The sequence below is a fragment of the Poromitra crassiceps genome (assembly GCF_964638095.1).
Source record: "Poromitra crassiceps genome assembly, chromosome: 2".
Classification (NCBI taxonomy): domain Eukaryota; kingdom Metazoa; phylum Chordata; class Actinopteri; order Beryciformes; family Melamphaidae; genus Poromitra; species Poromitra crassiceps.
In genome coordinates, this window is record NC_139624.1 from 75,157,034 (window position 1) to 75,172,903 (window position 15,870).

At 42.2% G+C, this 15,870-nt stretch overlaps 1 protein-coding gene across 1 annotated transcript in view; it reads left to right on the top strand.

Annotated features, from left to right (window-relative positions):
• myripb (myosin VIIA and Rab interacting protein b) overlaps positions 1 to 15,870 on the top strand; it is a gene marked incomplete at both ends in the record, with an annotated part of 348,564 nt that overhangs the window by 263,329 nt on the left and 69,365 nt on the right. The window contains one exon of the mRNA XM_083663019.1: positions 14,064 to 14,144. Within this exon, the coding sequence (XP_083519145.1) occupies positions 14,064 to 14,144 (81 nt within the window). The remainder of the gene's footprint in view (positions 1 to 14,063; positions 14,145 to 15,870) is intronic.

A 15,870-nucleotide genomic window follows, 5' to 3' on the forward strand; every position in this document is an offset into this window, starting at 1 on the left:
CCCCCATTAACGTCAGACGCACACACACACACACACACACACACACACACACACACACACACACACACACACACACACACACACACACACACACACACACACACACACACACACAACACACCAATTTAAGCAATGTCATGGGTAGTGTGAAGAGGTCTAAGGCCTTAGAGTCCCAAGAGGTTACGGACTGCTGCGGACCACGGACGAGTAGCCTAGTTCTGTTTAGTTTCTGGAGTCCGCTTGGACTTGGAGGACGCATGGAGAGAGAGGGAGGGAGCGAGGGGGACAGAGAGAAGCCATCGCCAACTCTCTCTGTTTAGAGCAGCAAAAATGACCAAGATGAAATTCGTTTTAGGTTGGATATTCAACAGACATTCACTCTGTCTGTCGAATATCTTTGCGTTTCACTGTGTGCACCCAGGATTGTACACAGGCAGAAAACGGACTGGAGGGGGTCTTTAAGGGTTTACAAGCAGAGGGTGACAGCACAGAGATTTGTCCCTCCCCATCCCTGCATCAGGCTCAAGATATGATGCACTGCATCACATCCAAGGGATTTGTCACTCCTAAACTTCTGTTACTTGTCGAATATTGATGCTGCCCGTTTGCTGAACCTCTGCCTCTGTTTATTTCTCTCGATCTCTCTTTCATGCTGGCTTTCTCTATCCACTGTTCCTCCCTCTTTTCTGCTCTTACCGTTATGTGTGCTGCTGATAGTGGAGAATGGAAAGGTGGGTAAATCGTCAACTAGCCTTAAGCCCCTTTTAGATTGACCCAAAAACCCAGTAATATGTGAACGGGTTGGGAGGCGATGTGCAAGTGTCAATGGCATATTTTTTTTAATATTTAACACATGCTGTTTACCTGCATTTGAAAACTCTGCATACCCTATATACGTTTACTATGATGTTTATGATGAATTAAACTCATGATGACTTAAACGTGTAGCTGGGTACTAAATTGTGTCCCCCAAATAAAAGGATGGGTAAAGTGAGTGTGGCTGTGTTTCCCCTGCACTACTACAGCCTGTGGTGATGTAAACAGACATGGCGTCAGTTGAGCTGTTGCACTGAGGCTGTTGTTGACGAGGCTGTGTGCTGCCAGATGCGCCATTGTAATTGAAAGGAAGCCGTCTGGCCGCTCCTTCCTCCTCCTCCTCCTCCTCCTCCTCCTGCTGGTGCTTCAGGAACGTTGGCTCTAAGTGGAGCTTGATGGACTCATTTGTTTGTGCACTCTCACTCTCTGTCTTTACTCCTCTCTGTTGCTTCCACTCTCCACTCATTCTCTTCATTACACTTTATTTCTCTCACTCAGCTAATCTACACGTTTGTGACAACTTCCAATTCTGCAAAATTACTACACTTTTTTTTTGTGGCCTGAATCTGCACTTGTAATTTTTGCAAGTGAACACATTTTTATTTTATTTTCTCTCTCTCTCTCTCTCTCTTTGGAGAATGGACGCTCCCAGTGCCAGAGTTTCAGAGCGTTTTCAGTGATTTCTCGAGGCCCACAGAATATTGTGTGATATTACTATGTAAACACCGAACACGCACAAAGAACGAGGAGACTCTATTGTATCATCAGCAAAAAAAAGTTTATTGATACCATTTTCCGTTCTTTAGTTATCAGCCGGAGAAGATAGGTTGTTTTCAGCAAAAACAGACGTTTCAAATTAGAAGCTGAGATATTCAGCCTTTTGTGAAATGAAGCATTTCAAGCAAATCACTGACTCTGAAGCTAATATTTTCTGACCTGAAACATCTGAACAGTAATTTCCTTCAATAAAACAGCACCCCCACCCCCCTCAACTCCAAACTCCTCCTCCGTGGGAGTGTCTCTGGTGGCTCTGCTCGCTCTGCTGGCTGCTGCGTGTGTCAGGCGAGTCTCTGCTGACTGCTATGGCAGGCTCTGCTGCCTGCGGATCCACGTTCGGATGGCGGCCGCTCGTCGGGGGAGTCTGGATGGGGCTCGCTGAGTTCGTCTGCGTTTCTGGGGTTTCGGTTGTGAGCTGGGATGAAGCTGCGTCGGATTATAGGCTTTCTGCTGTGCATTTCAAAGTTCGCTGCACCCAGTCTATTTTCGGAGCGCTCAGCCTTGTGCGCCGGCTCCCAGCGCGACACTGAAAAGCCAAACCATTCTCATGAGAATGGTTTGGCTTTGGTTTTATTTTCTGGTGGCTAATCGTGTGGAGAAACTATGCAGCAGAGACAGAGGGGCTCATTTGTGGGAGCGGATTGGCTGCTGTTCGCAGCTAACGTTAACTCCAGCCAGAGCAATCTGTGCCGCTCTGGCTCATGCATCGGTTTCTCTTTCATCACGGGGCTTTTTCTGCTGTTTTTCCTCAACTTTCTCTAATCTGGAGAGCACTGTCGCCACCTAATGGGTCCGTAAAATAGGTTATACACCTTCAATAGCTACAATATTTTTACAGGAGATGCAGGAGGCTTTGATCCACGTCCCACCGGCATTTGACGCTGATCGACGTCATTGGCACTCAACGTTACTATTTACTTTGACGCCGATCGACGTCATTGGCACTCAATGAGTTAATCAAGTCAAGTCAAGTCAAATTTTATTTATATAGCACCTTTCATACACAAGGCAATTCAAGGTGCTTTACAAAAAAATAATCGAAAAAACAAGCAGCAAAGCAATGCACATATAAAAAAAAAAAACACACATAAAAAACACAGCCGACAGTTTTAGTTAAAATATATACTCAAATTAACAAACATGAAACATTATTTCTGTTTTAAATAAGTTACAAGGCACTCTTCAGTATTATTATTACATGTACAGTCCATTTGTTGGAAATGTACAGGAATCTTTTTTTTTTAAATTACAGGCCGAGAGAGGCAGTAGTTTAGTAGCAGTTAAAAGCAAGAGTAAACATAAAGGTCTTTAGCTTGGATTTAAAAATAGGCAGAGTAGGGGCAGATCTAATGTGTTCAGGGAGTTTGTTCCAGTTATGAGAGGCATAGTGGGAGAACGCGGCTTCACCATGTTTTGATTTGGTCCTCGGGACAATTAGTAGACCAGTGCCTGAAGATCTCAGGGATCTGGATGGTTCATAGTGTAGAAGCATTTCAGAGATGTAGTGTGGGCCTGACCCGTTGAGAGATTTGTAAACTATTAGCAGAATTTTAAAGTCTATTCTAAGATTTACTGGCAGCCAATGCAGGGATTTGAGAACTGGTGTAATGTGTTCAGCTTTCTTGGTTCTTGTTAGAACTCTAGCAGCCGCATTCTGAATGAGCTGTAGTTGTTTAATAGCTTTTTTGGGAAGACCATTGAAAAGACTGTTGCAGTAGTCTAGCCTGCTAGAAATGAAAGCATGAATTAGTTTTTCAAGATCTTGTTTGGACATGTAGCCTCTAATCCTTGCTATATTTTTTAGATGATAGAAGGCAGATTTTCTTATAAGCTTGATGTGGGAGTTGAAATTTAGATCAGAGTCAATAATAATGCCAAGATTTAATGACCCCAAAACACCATGCCAAGACAATATATTACAATTCGGCCGGATATTCGGCCAAAATATAACTTTGACCCATCTAAAATCATGTAACTCATGATCCGTCTCTGACCTAGTTCCGGTGTCCGCCTGTTGCTAATTGTTGTAGTGGAGTCCAGCGTCGTTGTAGGCAACTTGGCTCGCGGCCCGGGCCTGTAATGTAAATGACATGAGTCACATGATTTTAGATGGGTCAAAGTAATATTTCCGGTGTATCTTGCGCATTCTATGGCCAGACGAGTTGTAATATAATTGTCATGTCATGGTGTTTTGGGCTCATTAATAAACGAGATTGATTCTGTTATTTTTCTATATTTTTTGGGTAGTGCCATTTTACATTGAAGTCAACGGGGAGAGGCTTGTGTTTTCTCCTTAAAAGGGGGCAGGCCTAATTGCAGATCTCATGTATTATGTTTTTCACAAGTTCTATTGACCACTGCAGATTGAGTGCACTTTGCTTTTCATTTAAACCACTGCATGCTGTTAGTCAGAAGAACACACACACACACACACACACACACACACACACACACACACACACACACACACATTTTACAACTGCTCAGAAATGGAGGGGGCTGCTATGTGCGAACACCTGGCATCGCATCACTTTTCCTTCTCAAACCTACAAATGAAATGACAAAGCGGTGTTACTGTGTATGGTGATGTGTTCGCTCTTCACTAGACCTTTCTCCTGGAACTCTGTCCTCATTCACTAGCTTACTTCTTCTGTTGTCACAATGTGACTTTTATTCTTTTTCTTACAGGCTGCAGACCTGCAATTTGACACTGGCAGTGACATGCACCTTATGTCTCTTTCACTCTCCTATTTTCACTTGCTCGCTCTCTCTCTCGCTCTCGCATTCAAATTCTAATTCAAAAGGGCCTTTATTGGCATGATAAGGTGCATCGGTAACACTTTATAATAACTATACACTATTAAGCATTAGTTAAGTATTAGTAAATACTTAATTCATCCTTTATAAAGCATTGTTCATACATTACTAAGCATTTGTAAGTCATTGATAAACACAGTTATAAATGTTTTATCCCTGATTAATAAGCTAATTTATAATTTATATAACAATTGTGTTTAATCTAATTTATAAATGCTTTGTAAGGCATAGATAGTCCTCACTTTAGATTAGCTCACACAAAATACTTAACTAATAACTACTAACTACGTTAACTAACAATTACTAACTACCTTAATTACATGGGGCATGACTATGGGGTGGCCAGGGGTGCTAATGCTTATTAGTGTATAGTTATTATAAAGTGTTACCGCTGCATCTTACATTGCCAAAGCATACATTAGCAACTTAGCAATTACAAAGAAACAAAAACAGAAGACATTTTGTTACCCAGTAACATAAATCACAAAATCTAAGGTATTCAAAAAAGAAGAGAAAAGAAAATTAAATGGAATGTGATCAAGTAGAAAACTATTGTTGACCAGAATCTATTCAGAATAACAACAAAAACAGTAATAAACGGGCAATTAAACAGGGTGATAGTGCAAATAGTGAGCATTTAGTATTTACCTTCGGGGCTGCTGCGTGGCCTCGCCTGCTCTATTGGCATGCGCAGTGCACAATCGCCTGCAAGTTTTGTCAGCACAATTGCTCAACTTCGCATCACTGATGACATCACAATGCCTATGACATCACTGAAGATGTCACAATGCCTATGACATGATATAAGATGATTTTGGTCAATGATGATGTCACTGATGACATCACTGATCATGTCATAGACATTGTGACATCATCAGTGGGACAAAAATTGAAACAGACAGATATTGCCCACTTGCTCCCTTTTATAAAAAAAAATGTGTATGTCATCTTATCACTGATGATGTCATAGATATTGTGATTGCCCAATCTCGCATCACTGATGACATCACAATTTCTCTTATGACATCACTGATGATGTCACAATGCCTATGACATCATCAGTGGGACAAAAATGTAAACAGATAAACATTGCCCATGCCTAGTTAACAAAATATTCACAGAATCTGTAAATAACCATTGCTATTTTGAAATCTTTAGAAGAGAGAAAAAACGAAGACAATTAAAATAAGATCAAATAAAAGATTAGTGTTGATGAAAAAACCTACATGTATTTGGAACAACAAATTAACCAAGCAAACCAATAAACAGGGTGCTAGTGCAAACAATAAGTGGGTGTCCAAGAAGAATACATGTGGGTCAGTTACTCAGTGGGTATTAAAGGACGGCTTTCCCGTGGGGAATATGAATATATATTAAATCTCACGCCCCTAAGGTTTTCGAATCCATTGAAATTTTTGAAATTGGTTGTTCACTGCCAGAGATATCAACCATCTCTCACATTATTTCCATGACGCTCTGACGCAAAACGTGTCGGGGCGACAAGTCCAGCCTTGCGGAAGTCGAGCACCTATGAACTACAGTGTTGTGGGCCTGTGCCGCAATGGTCCCGCCTCTAGAGGTCCTCCACGCCCCTTCAGAGGTCTTGAAGAAAAACAAAAGGCAGCCATCTTTTTCCACCGCCTAGCCTATGGTAGCTAATATTAGCTTCCCATAGCTCCTTGCAAAGAGACCATATCTCGGGAACGGAAGCACGTACATACACGGGACTGGCGGCATTGGAAAGCTCGTCAAATTTTACATCTAGTAGTAGGTGCGTTGAAGTAACGAAATCAACGCTGAGCAATGTACCCGTTTTTACACATTTTTACATGAAATAGTTACAACATCAGATGCGCGTAACTCCTTGGAAAATGCCTTAAAATGCATGAGATTTTTTTTATGAAGACATCTCCCGACATATATACTTCGGTTTAAATTTGGTGCAATTTGGAGGCAATTTTATTTTTGATTTTTTCTTGTTCTACTAAATGTTTTTATGTCGAAGCCTTCTTCTTCTTCTTGTTCTTTGACTTTTATGGCGGTTGGCAAGCATATATGTGCATTACCGCCACCTACTGGAGTTTGATATCAGCCAAATGCCTGAGGGGTGGGCGTGGAAACGAAGGCCACGCGAGCCCAGTGCATTGTGGGAAATGTAGGATTTCGGGTCCCCGCACCCGCCTCTCCCCTCCACCACCCCCCCCCCACACACACACACACACAGAGTGGATTTCGGTTGATATCTCTGGCAGTGAACAACCAATTTCAAAAATTTCAACGGATTCGAAAACCTTAGGGGCGTGAGATTTAATATATATTCATATTCCCCACGGGAAAGCCGTCCTTTAAGTGTTTGATGTTTCAGCCAGATGTGGATGGCTCTCCTGTCCACTGGCTGTCCCTCTCATTGCTCTCTCTCTCTCTCTCTCGCTGTCTGTGTCTCTCTCTCTCTCTCTCTCTCTCTCTCTCTCTCTTTCACACACACACACACACACACACACACACACACACACACACACACACACACACACACACACACACACAGTTTATCTTACTGACACAAATGGCACAGACATACAATGTTGTTATGTTATGCTATGTTATATTTATCTCTCACACACACATGCACTGTAACAGACAGTACACACGAAACACACACGTGCACACTCACTCAGACACACTTGGAGATACACCGCTGTCGTCTGTGCGGTTGCCATGGCGATATTGAGTCATTTCTCCCCCCACTCCCCCGAGCAGCGAGTGGCGAGGGAGAAAAGGTGAGCCGGTGGTCACAGAGAGGATATAAAGAAGTGGAACATGGGGAGAAATATACTGCGCTGACCTTCATCCACATCAATAACCACAAGACAGCTCCTCTTCTGAGCCAATCAGCAGCTAATCACCTTGTTCTGACCTGTAATTGCGGCACCCCCATTTGGGCCAATCAGAAAATGTCAAAATGCAGTCGTAGGATGTATCGTTCCTGCAAGTTTGATCAGAATATGAGACTCTGATGGATGGAACAGACGGACGGACGCCGATCCATATAGTCCAGACAATCAAACACACCAAGTGAGATTCATTTCCTGGTTTGTCCAGGATAAACATAGCGGGGGCAGTGGGGAGGCACGGGGCACGCTTCTGGCTACATCCACATGATGGACAGGTGACAGCAACGCCTTCTTCTGGGTATCTGTTGTTGACGGTCAGGTAGTGTTGACAGACCATCGTGGGAGAGGTTGACGTTGATATGTAAACAGTAGAGACCTGTGTGTTGTTTGTCTGGGGTCAGTGTGTGCTGGGTGGTCATGATACCCATTATGTATGTATATGTGTGTGTGTGTGTGTGTGCGTGTGTGTGTGTGTGTGTGTGTGTGTGTGTGTGTGTGTGTGTGTGTGTGTGTGTGTGTGTGTGTGTGTGTGTGTGTGTGTGTGTGTGTGTGTGTGTGTGTGTGTGTGTGTGTGTGTGTGTGTGTGTGTCAGCTTGCCTGTCTTTCTGTTTGTTTGTGTGTGTGTGTGTGCTGGCTTAATACATGTAATTTCAATTAACTTTATTTGGGGAACTTGCAGAGGCCTGTTAGAGTAGTGCAATTTACAAGAAACAATTAGAAATGTCACGATAAAAGAAAAACACACGTAACATTGGCTACACATTCAACAAAATGCTTTGAAAATACAAAAGTTTCTACATCTGTGTCTAAATGGTGCAGGTGCATACAAAATAGCAGATACGGCGTGGTCACATGACGTCTCTGTTGAACACGGCGTGGTCACATGACGTCTCTGTTGAACACGGCGTGGTCACATGACGCCTCTGTTGAACACGGTGTGGTCACATGACATCTCTGTTGAACACGGCGTGGTCACATGACGTCTCTGTTGAACACGGCGTGGTCACATGACGCCTCTGTTGAACACGGTGTGGTCACATGACATCTCTGTTGAACACGGCGTGGTCACATGACGTCTCTGTTGAACACGGCGTAGTCACATGACGTCTCTGTTGAACACGGCGTGGTCACATGACGTCTCTGTTGAACACGGCGTGGTCACATGACGTCTCTGTTGAACACGGCGTGGTCACATGACGTCTCTGTTGAACACGGCGTGGTCACATGACGTCTCTGTTGAACACGGCGTGGTCACATGACGTCTCTGTTGAACACGGCGTGGTCACATGACGTCTCTGTTGAACACGGCGTGGTCACATGACGTCTCTGTTGAACATGGTCTGGTCACATGATGTCTCTGTTGAACACAGCAGCAGTGGAATGTGTAATTGTGTGAGGGTTTGGCAACCTGTTAGACTGTGCTGTGACTGGGAGCACTCAGCCAGTGGGAATACACTGAAGAAGCAGCGGACACACACACACACACACACACACACACACACACACACACACAGACCCCTTTAATGTGAAGCTGGGCTGCTGTTAAGCTATTGCCTGTAAGTACCGTAGTTAGAGAGAGCGGGTGATGTTGGCATTAGAGATTGTCACTTCTTGAGTTACAGTATAGGCTATGTATGTATGTGTACAGTATGTATGTATGTATGTACAGTATGTATGTATGTATGTATGTATGTACAGTATGTATGTATGTATGTACAGTATATGTATGTATGTATGTATGTACAGTATGTATGTATGTATGTATGTACGTACAGTATATGTATGTATGTATGTATGTACAGTATGTATGTATGTATGTATGATGTATGTATGTACAGTATGTATGTATGTATGTATGTACAGTATATGTATGTATGTATGTACAGTATATGTATGTATGCATGTATGTACAGTATATGTATGTATGTATGTATGTACAGTATGTATGTATGTATGTATGTATGTATGATGTATGTATGTACAGTATGTATGTATGTATGTATGTACAGTATATGTATGTATGTACAGTATGAATGTATGTATGTATGATGTATGTATGTATGTATGTATGTATGTATGTATGTACGTACAGTATGTATGTATGTATGTATGTATGTACAGTATGTATGTATGTATGTACAGTATGTATGTATGTACAGTATGAATGTATGTATGTATGTACAGTATGAATGTATGTATGTGTGTATGTATGTATGTATGTGTGTGTACAGTATGTATGTATGTATGTACAGTATGTATGTATGTACAGTATGTATGTATGTACAGTATATGTATGTATGTATGTATGTATGTATGTACAGTATATGTATGTATGTATGTATGTATGTATGTACAGTATATGTATGTATGTATGTATGTATGTACAGTATGTATGTATGTATGTATGTATGTATGTACAGTATATCTATGTATGTACAGTATGAATGTATGTATGTATGATGTATGTATGTATGTATGTATGTATGTACGTACAGTATGTATGTATGTACAGTATGTATGTATGTATGTATGTACAGTATGTATGTATGTACAGTATGAATGTATGTATGTATGTATGTACAGTATGAATGTATGTATGTGTGGATGTATGTATGTATGTGTGTGTACAGTATGTATGTATGTATGTATGTACAGTATGTATGTATGTACAGTATATGTATGTATGTATGTATGTACAGTATGAATGTATGTATGTATGTATGTATGTATGTATGTACAGTATGTATGTATGTACAGTATGTATGTACAGTATATGTATGTATGTATGTATGTATGTATGTACAGTATGAATGTATGTATGTATGTACCGTATGTATGTACAGTATGAATGTATGTAATGTATGTACCGTATGTATGTATGTATGTACAGTATGAATGTATGTATGTATGTATGTATGTACAGTATGAATGTATGTATGTATGTGTGTATGTATGTACAGTTAGTTAGTTAGTTAGTTTATTTCGATCAGAAAGAAAAGAATATTCACAGAATAGAAAAAAAACAGAAAAAAAACAAAACAACAAACAGTATGAATGTATGTAATGTATGTACCGTATGTATGTATGTATGTACAGTATGAATGTATGTATGTATGTATGTATGTACATACAGTATGTATGTATGTATGTATGTATGTATGTATGTATGTGGTCTATAGGGATGCAGACTGTGTGTCTGGTCTATAGGGATGCAGGCTGTGTGTCTGGTATATAGGGATGCAGGCTGTGTGTCTGGTCTATAGGGATGCAGACTGTGTGTCTGGTCTATAGGGATGCAGACTGTGTGTCTGGTCTATAGGGATGCAGGCTGTGTGTCTGGTATATAGGGATGCAGATTGTGTGTCTGGTATATAGGGATGCAGACTGTGTGTCTGGTATATAGGGATGCAGACTGTGTGTCTGGTCTATAGGGATGCAGACTGTGTGTCTGGTCTATAGGGATGCAGGCTGTGTGTCTGGTCTATAGGGATGCAGGCTGTGTGTCTGGTATATAGGGATGCAGACTGTGTGTCTGGTCTATAGGGATGCAGACTGTGTGTCTGGTCTATAGGGATGCAGGCTGTGTGTCTGGTCTATAGGGATGCAGGCTGTGTGTCTGGTATATAGGGATGCAGACTGTGTGTCTCGTCTATAGGGATGCAGACTGTGTGTCTGGTCTATAGGGATGCAGACTGTGTGTCTGGTCTATAGGGATGCAGGCTGTGTGTCTGGTATATAGGGATGCAGACTGTGTGTCTCGTCTATAGGGATGCAGACTGTGTGTCTGGTCTATAGGGATGCAGGCTGTGTGTCTGGTATATAGGGATGCAGACTGTGTGTCTCGTCTATAGGGATGCAGGCTGTGTGTCTGGTCTATAGGGATGCAGACTGTGTCTGGGGAATGAGCTGGGAATGGGGCTGCAGCTCGGTCAGCAACAGGACTTACTCCCTCTAACTCCAGTGGTGTTCTGTTCTACCCTGGTGGTCACAGGTGGAAGGCAGGTATACTGTCTGTTTGAACAGGTGGAAGGCAGGTATACTGTCTGGGAATCGCAGAAGAGGCTTCTGAAAGAATTTAATGGGCCAACAAGGGAATATGTGGTTCAGGAGGCAGGGGGTTCTTGTAATGATGCATTCACTGTGTCTTTACTTTACTGCTATTCTCTGCTCCCTTTGCCCTGTCTAAGAATTGCAATAACAAAAGTTCCATTTTGGGCCACATGGTCGACATGGATGTCCCTTTGCGTTAACTATAGATGTTGGAGTCGGTGGAGGTGGTTCCAGAAATGGAGACGTAAGTCACAAGAGACTTGGCCTGAATGTGTTCTGGCATGATGGGAGAAGAATACATCAGAGAAATGTAGGTGCTGCATTATGCTGTAGCAATAGGCCTTTAGTAGCCTACTGTGGGCTCACGGCCAGCTTTTTCCACTTATTTTAGGGATTCAAGTCAGCAACCTTCTGATGTTAAAGGAACAGCTCACCCTAAAATCCAAAATACATATTTTTCCTTTCACATGTAGTGCTATTTATCCATCTACATTGTTTTGTGTTAGTTGCCTGAGTTTTGGAGATATCGGCCGTAGAGATGTCTGCCTTCTCTTCAATGCAATGGAACTGGATGGCACTCGACTTGTGGTTGTCAAAAAACATACATTTGAAAAACTCAACAGCAATGTCTCTTTCCAGAAAACATGACCTGGTTATTCAAGATAATCCACAAACCTTGTTGTGAGCAGTTTCATGTAGGAACTATTTTCTTTACACCGAACTACACCCACTATTGCGAGCTAGTTCCTACATGAAACTGCAGCTAGCTAGCAGCTAGTTTGGTTTAAAGAAAATAGTTCCTACATGAAGCTGCTCACAACAAGGTCTGTGGATTATCTTCGGTAACCGGGTAAATTATTTCTGGATTGAGACATTGCTGTTTTTTTTATTTTATGTATGTTTTTGCCATTTTGAGTACCACAAGCCGAATGCCATCCAGTTCCATTGTATTGGAGAAAAGGTAGACATCTCTAGGGCCGATATCTCCAAAACTCAGGCAACTAACACAAAATGATGTAGATGGATAAATATTGATTGATTGATGTCTTTATTGAAGCAATAAAACAGGATCGTGCAGGACAAATAGCACTGCAGGTAAGAAGAAAAATATGTATTTTGGATTTTAGGGTGAGCTGTTCCTTTAAGCCTGTTTTTCTAAGGCTATCACTCTCCCAAATCAGCACATAGTTGAGCAACTACGCCCAACAATGTGTCATGGAGATACAGGGGCACTTTACACGAGGACGGTTTCCTATGGAAACGGGGAATTATTGTATCGTTAGTGCCTCCCGTTAAGACGGCGACGGCAAATTCACGCTTAGGAAACGACACATTTTAAAACCACCCTCCAGAGTGGAATTCTTGGTGACGCTCCCCGCTGAGCGCTCCATGTAATCACTTTGGAACGGCACATTTCAGAAACTCTGACGTGCCTGTAGCGTGCCTGCACAGGCGACACACGCGATGCTGTGCGCGAGTTGGCAACAAAATACAACGTCAGTATGAATGAAGTTTGGCAACACTCAGAATTAAGCTACACTGCGGCCAACTTCAGTTACATGTTCATAGCGTTACTGCTGTGAGGAGCCGATGGCTGTACCCGGTCGGCATTTAACGTTAGTTACAAAAGCAGTCGACAGTGTTTTCTCACTGCCAGTAGCAGTAGGGTGACAGATCACAGTCAGCGCTCCCGGTCCTCGCTGCTCGTTAAAGATTTCCAATAGGCGTTATTCTGATAAACTGGTCACATATATGTTACATTCTCACCCGACAAATATTAAAACTTTAACAGTTTGGGGGGGTTTTTTTAGCTTGAAAAAAGCTTTTTGGCAAGTCTAAATGACTGCGGAAAGTGTACTCTACTTCCGCGTTTAAAGCGAAATTACGTCATGCAGTAAGCGTCCTTGTATGGGCAAAGAATAAGGTGATCACACTGCCACCTAGCGACCTGGCATGTACATTACGGCGTTTTAAAAATTCAACAGCGCTCATGTAAACAGGGAGAAGGTGTGAAATAAAAGGTGTGAAGGAAACGCTATTGTGTCGTTTCTTTCAGAAACTGTCCTCGTGTAAAGGGCCATAGTACTCAGATTAACTAAATGCAAATTAGGGAAATGCCACAAGGAGGGGGACCTAAAGACTCTAACTGACAAGATGGAGTTTTACAGTGTACTTTCATGTGGCAACACTGCAAAACACAGCAGCAGCTGTGTTATTATATGCTGTGATATGAGCACAATATTTGTATTCTGTGACCGCCAAATCTCTTCTGAACAGCTTTTATCTGAAGGCTTTCATTAACTCTTTGTCTCTGTCTCTCTCTCCCTCTCTCTGTGTGTGTGTGTGTGTGTGTGTGTGTGTGTGTGTGTGTGTGTGTGTGTGTGTGTGTGTGTGTGTGTGTGTGTGTGTGTGTGTCTCTCTCGCTCTCTCTGTCTCTGTCTCTCTCTCTTTCTGTTTCTCTGTCTCTGTCTCTCTCTCTCTCTGTCTCTCTCTCTTTTTGTCTCTCTCTGTGTCTCTGTCTCTCTCTCTCTCTGTCTGTCTCTCTTTTTGTCTCTCTCTCTGTGTCTCTGTCTCTCTCTCTCTTTTTGTCTCTCTCTCTGTGTGTCTCTGTCTATCTCTCTCTGTGTCTGTCTCTCTTTTTCTCTCTCTCTCTCTGTGTCTCTGTCTCTCTCTCTCTGTCTCTCTGTGTATGTGTCTCTCTCTCTGTCTCAGAAATCAGTGTTACCGAGGGAAGTAACGAGAATGATGGCAGCATCTGTGGCAGTGACTCTGCCTTCTACAGACAGAGTGAAGGTAAGTTAAGTTAGTTAAGTTAAGTGACTCTGACTCTGCAGTGACTCTGCCTTCTACAGACAGAGTGAAGGTAAGTTAAGTTAGTTAAGTTAAGTGACTCTGACTCTGCAGTGACAGACAGAGTGAAGAGAGAGTCTGTCCTAATCAGCTAACAGTTTGAGGCTATGCACATGGCTCATTTTATGGGCTGTTTGCCCTTGATTATAACTGACATCATTTCCACTTTACATTTACAGTATTTCTTAAAGCCTGCTGTATTAGCCAGATTGATTTTTTTCACCATTTAGCCTACCGCTTTCCATTTCCTTAAATGGTTGCCCCATTTGTGGTTGTTTTATTGTTACTGCCAATTTATTGTTGCATTAACACATAGAGACCGCTCTGTAAAGTGCCTAAGTAGGCTGCTTCATACTGTGAATCAGCTCTACACTAGCCTGACTCATAAACTCATTTCCTCTTCTAGTCTGAGTGAGATTGCAGTCACTTGAGAGCTTTGGATTTTCTTCTTTTCCCCCCTCTTTTTTTTGCAGTTTATTTTTATTACCACATACAAACAATACAACTAAAACACACACACACACACACACACACACACACACACACACACACACAGGAAACGTAAATCTCATAGTAAATGTAGCATCACATCAACCCCTTTTTCTCTAGTTCAATTCATACAGGCATCACAGACAAGGCAATCAACTCAACTTAGCGTACGTAGTATTTCCAGAGACCATTTATCATTGAATACGTCTGTCTTAAGCTGGAGTTTAGCTGTAATATTTTCCATCAGATACACACTTTTTAATCTAGCTCTCCATTGTTGGACAGTTGGAGGATTCTCTTTTTTCCAAGACATTGTGATCATCTTTCTTGCGAGGCGCAGCAGCACCTCAAGTAAATAGGACTGGTTTTTGCCAGTTAAATTTTCTGGTGTCTCACCCAGAATAATAAAAAAACACTGGCTCTAGTGGTACTGTAGGTCTATCCCCATTATTTGCTTGATCTCTGCCTGGCTGTCAATCCAGTATTGGCATAATTTGGAGCAGTCCCAGAAAATATGGGTATGGTCACCAATTTGACCACATTGTCTCCAGCCGTGATTGGATTTTCAACCGGAGAAAAAGTTTTTGCACATGGCGATGCCAGACCAAGAACAGCCAAATCCTGTGGAGTGGGTGTGGCTTCGAAGGTCTGGAGCCAGGCTAGCTCTACGCAGCACTGACATTTAATTAATCATGGGCAATACACATTGCATGAACCCCCCCCCCCCCCCCCCACACACACACACACACACACACACACAAACACACACACACTCTCTCTCTCACACACACACACACACACACACACACACACACACACACACACACACACACACACACACACACACTCACTCTCTCTCACACACACACACACACACACACACACACACACACTCTCTCTCTCTCTCTCTCTCTCTCTCTCTCTCTCTCTCTCACACACACACACACACACTCACTCACTCACTCTTTTTTGATCATACTGTAACACACATAAATGCAGTGGATATTAATACTAACAAGGAACACACACACACAAACAAACAAATAGGTGAAGGTAAGAGAGCCTGTCGTAAAGCGATAAACATAATTACATTGGTTTGCCAATGATTACGAGTTGTTTGTGCCATGATTAAGATCTGCCGTTTAGATAATGAGAGCTCCTGTGAGGGCCGCAAACAAAC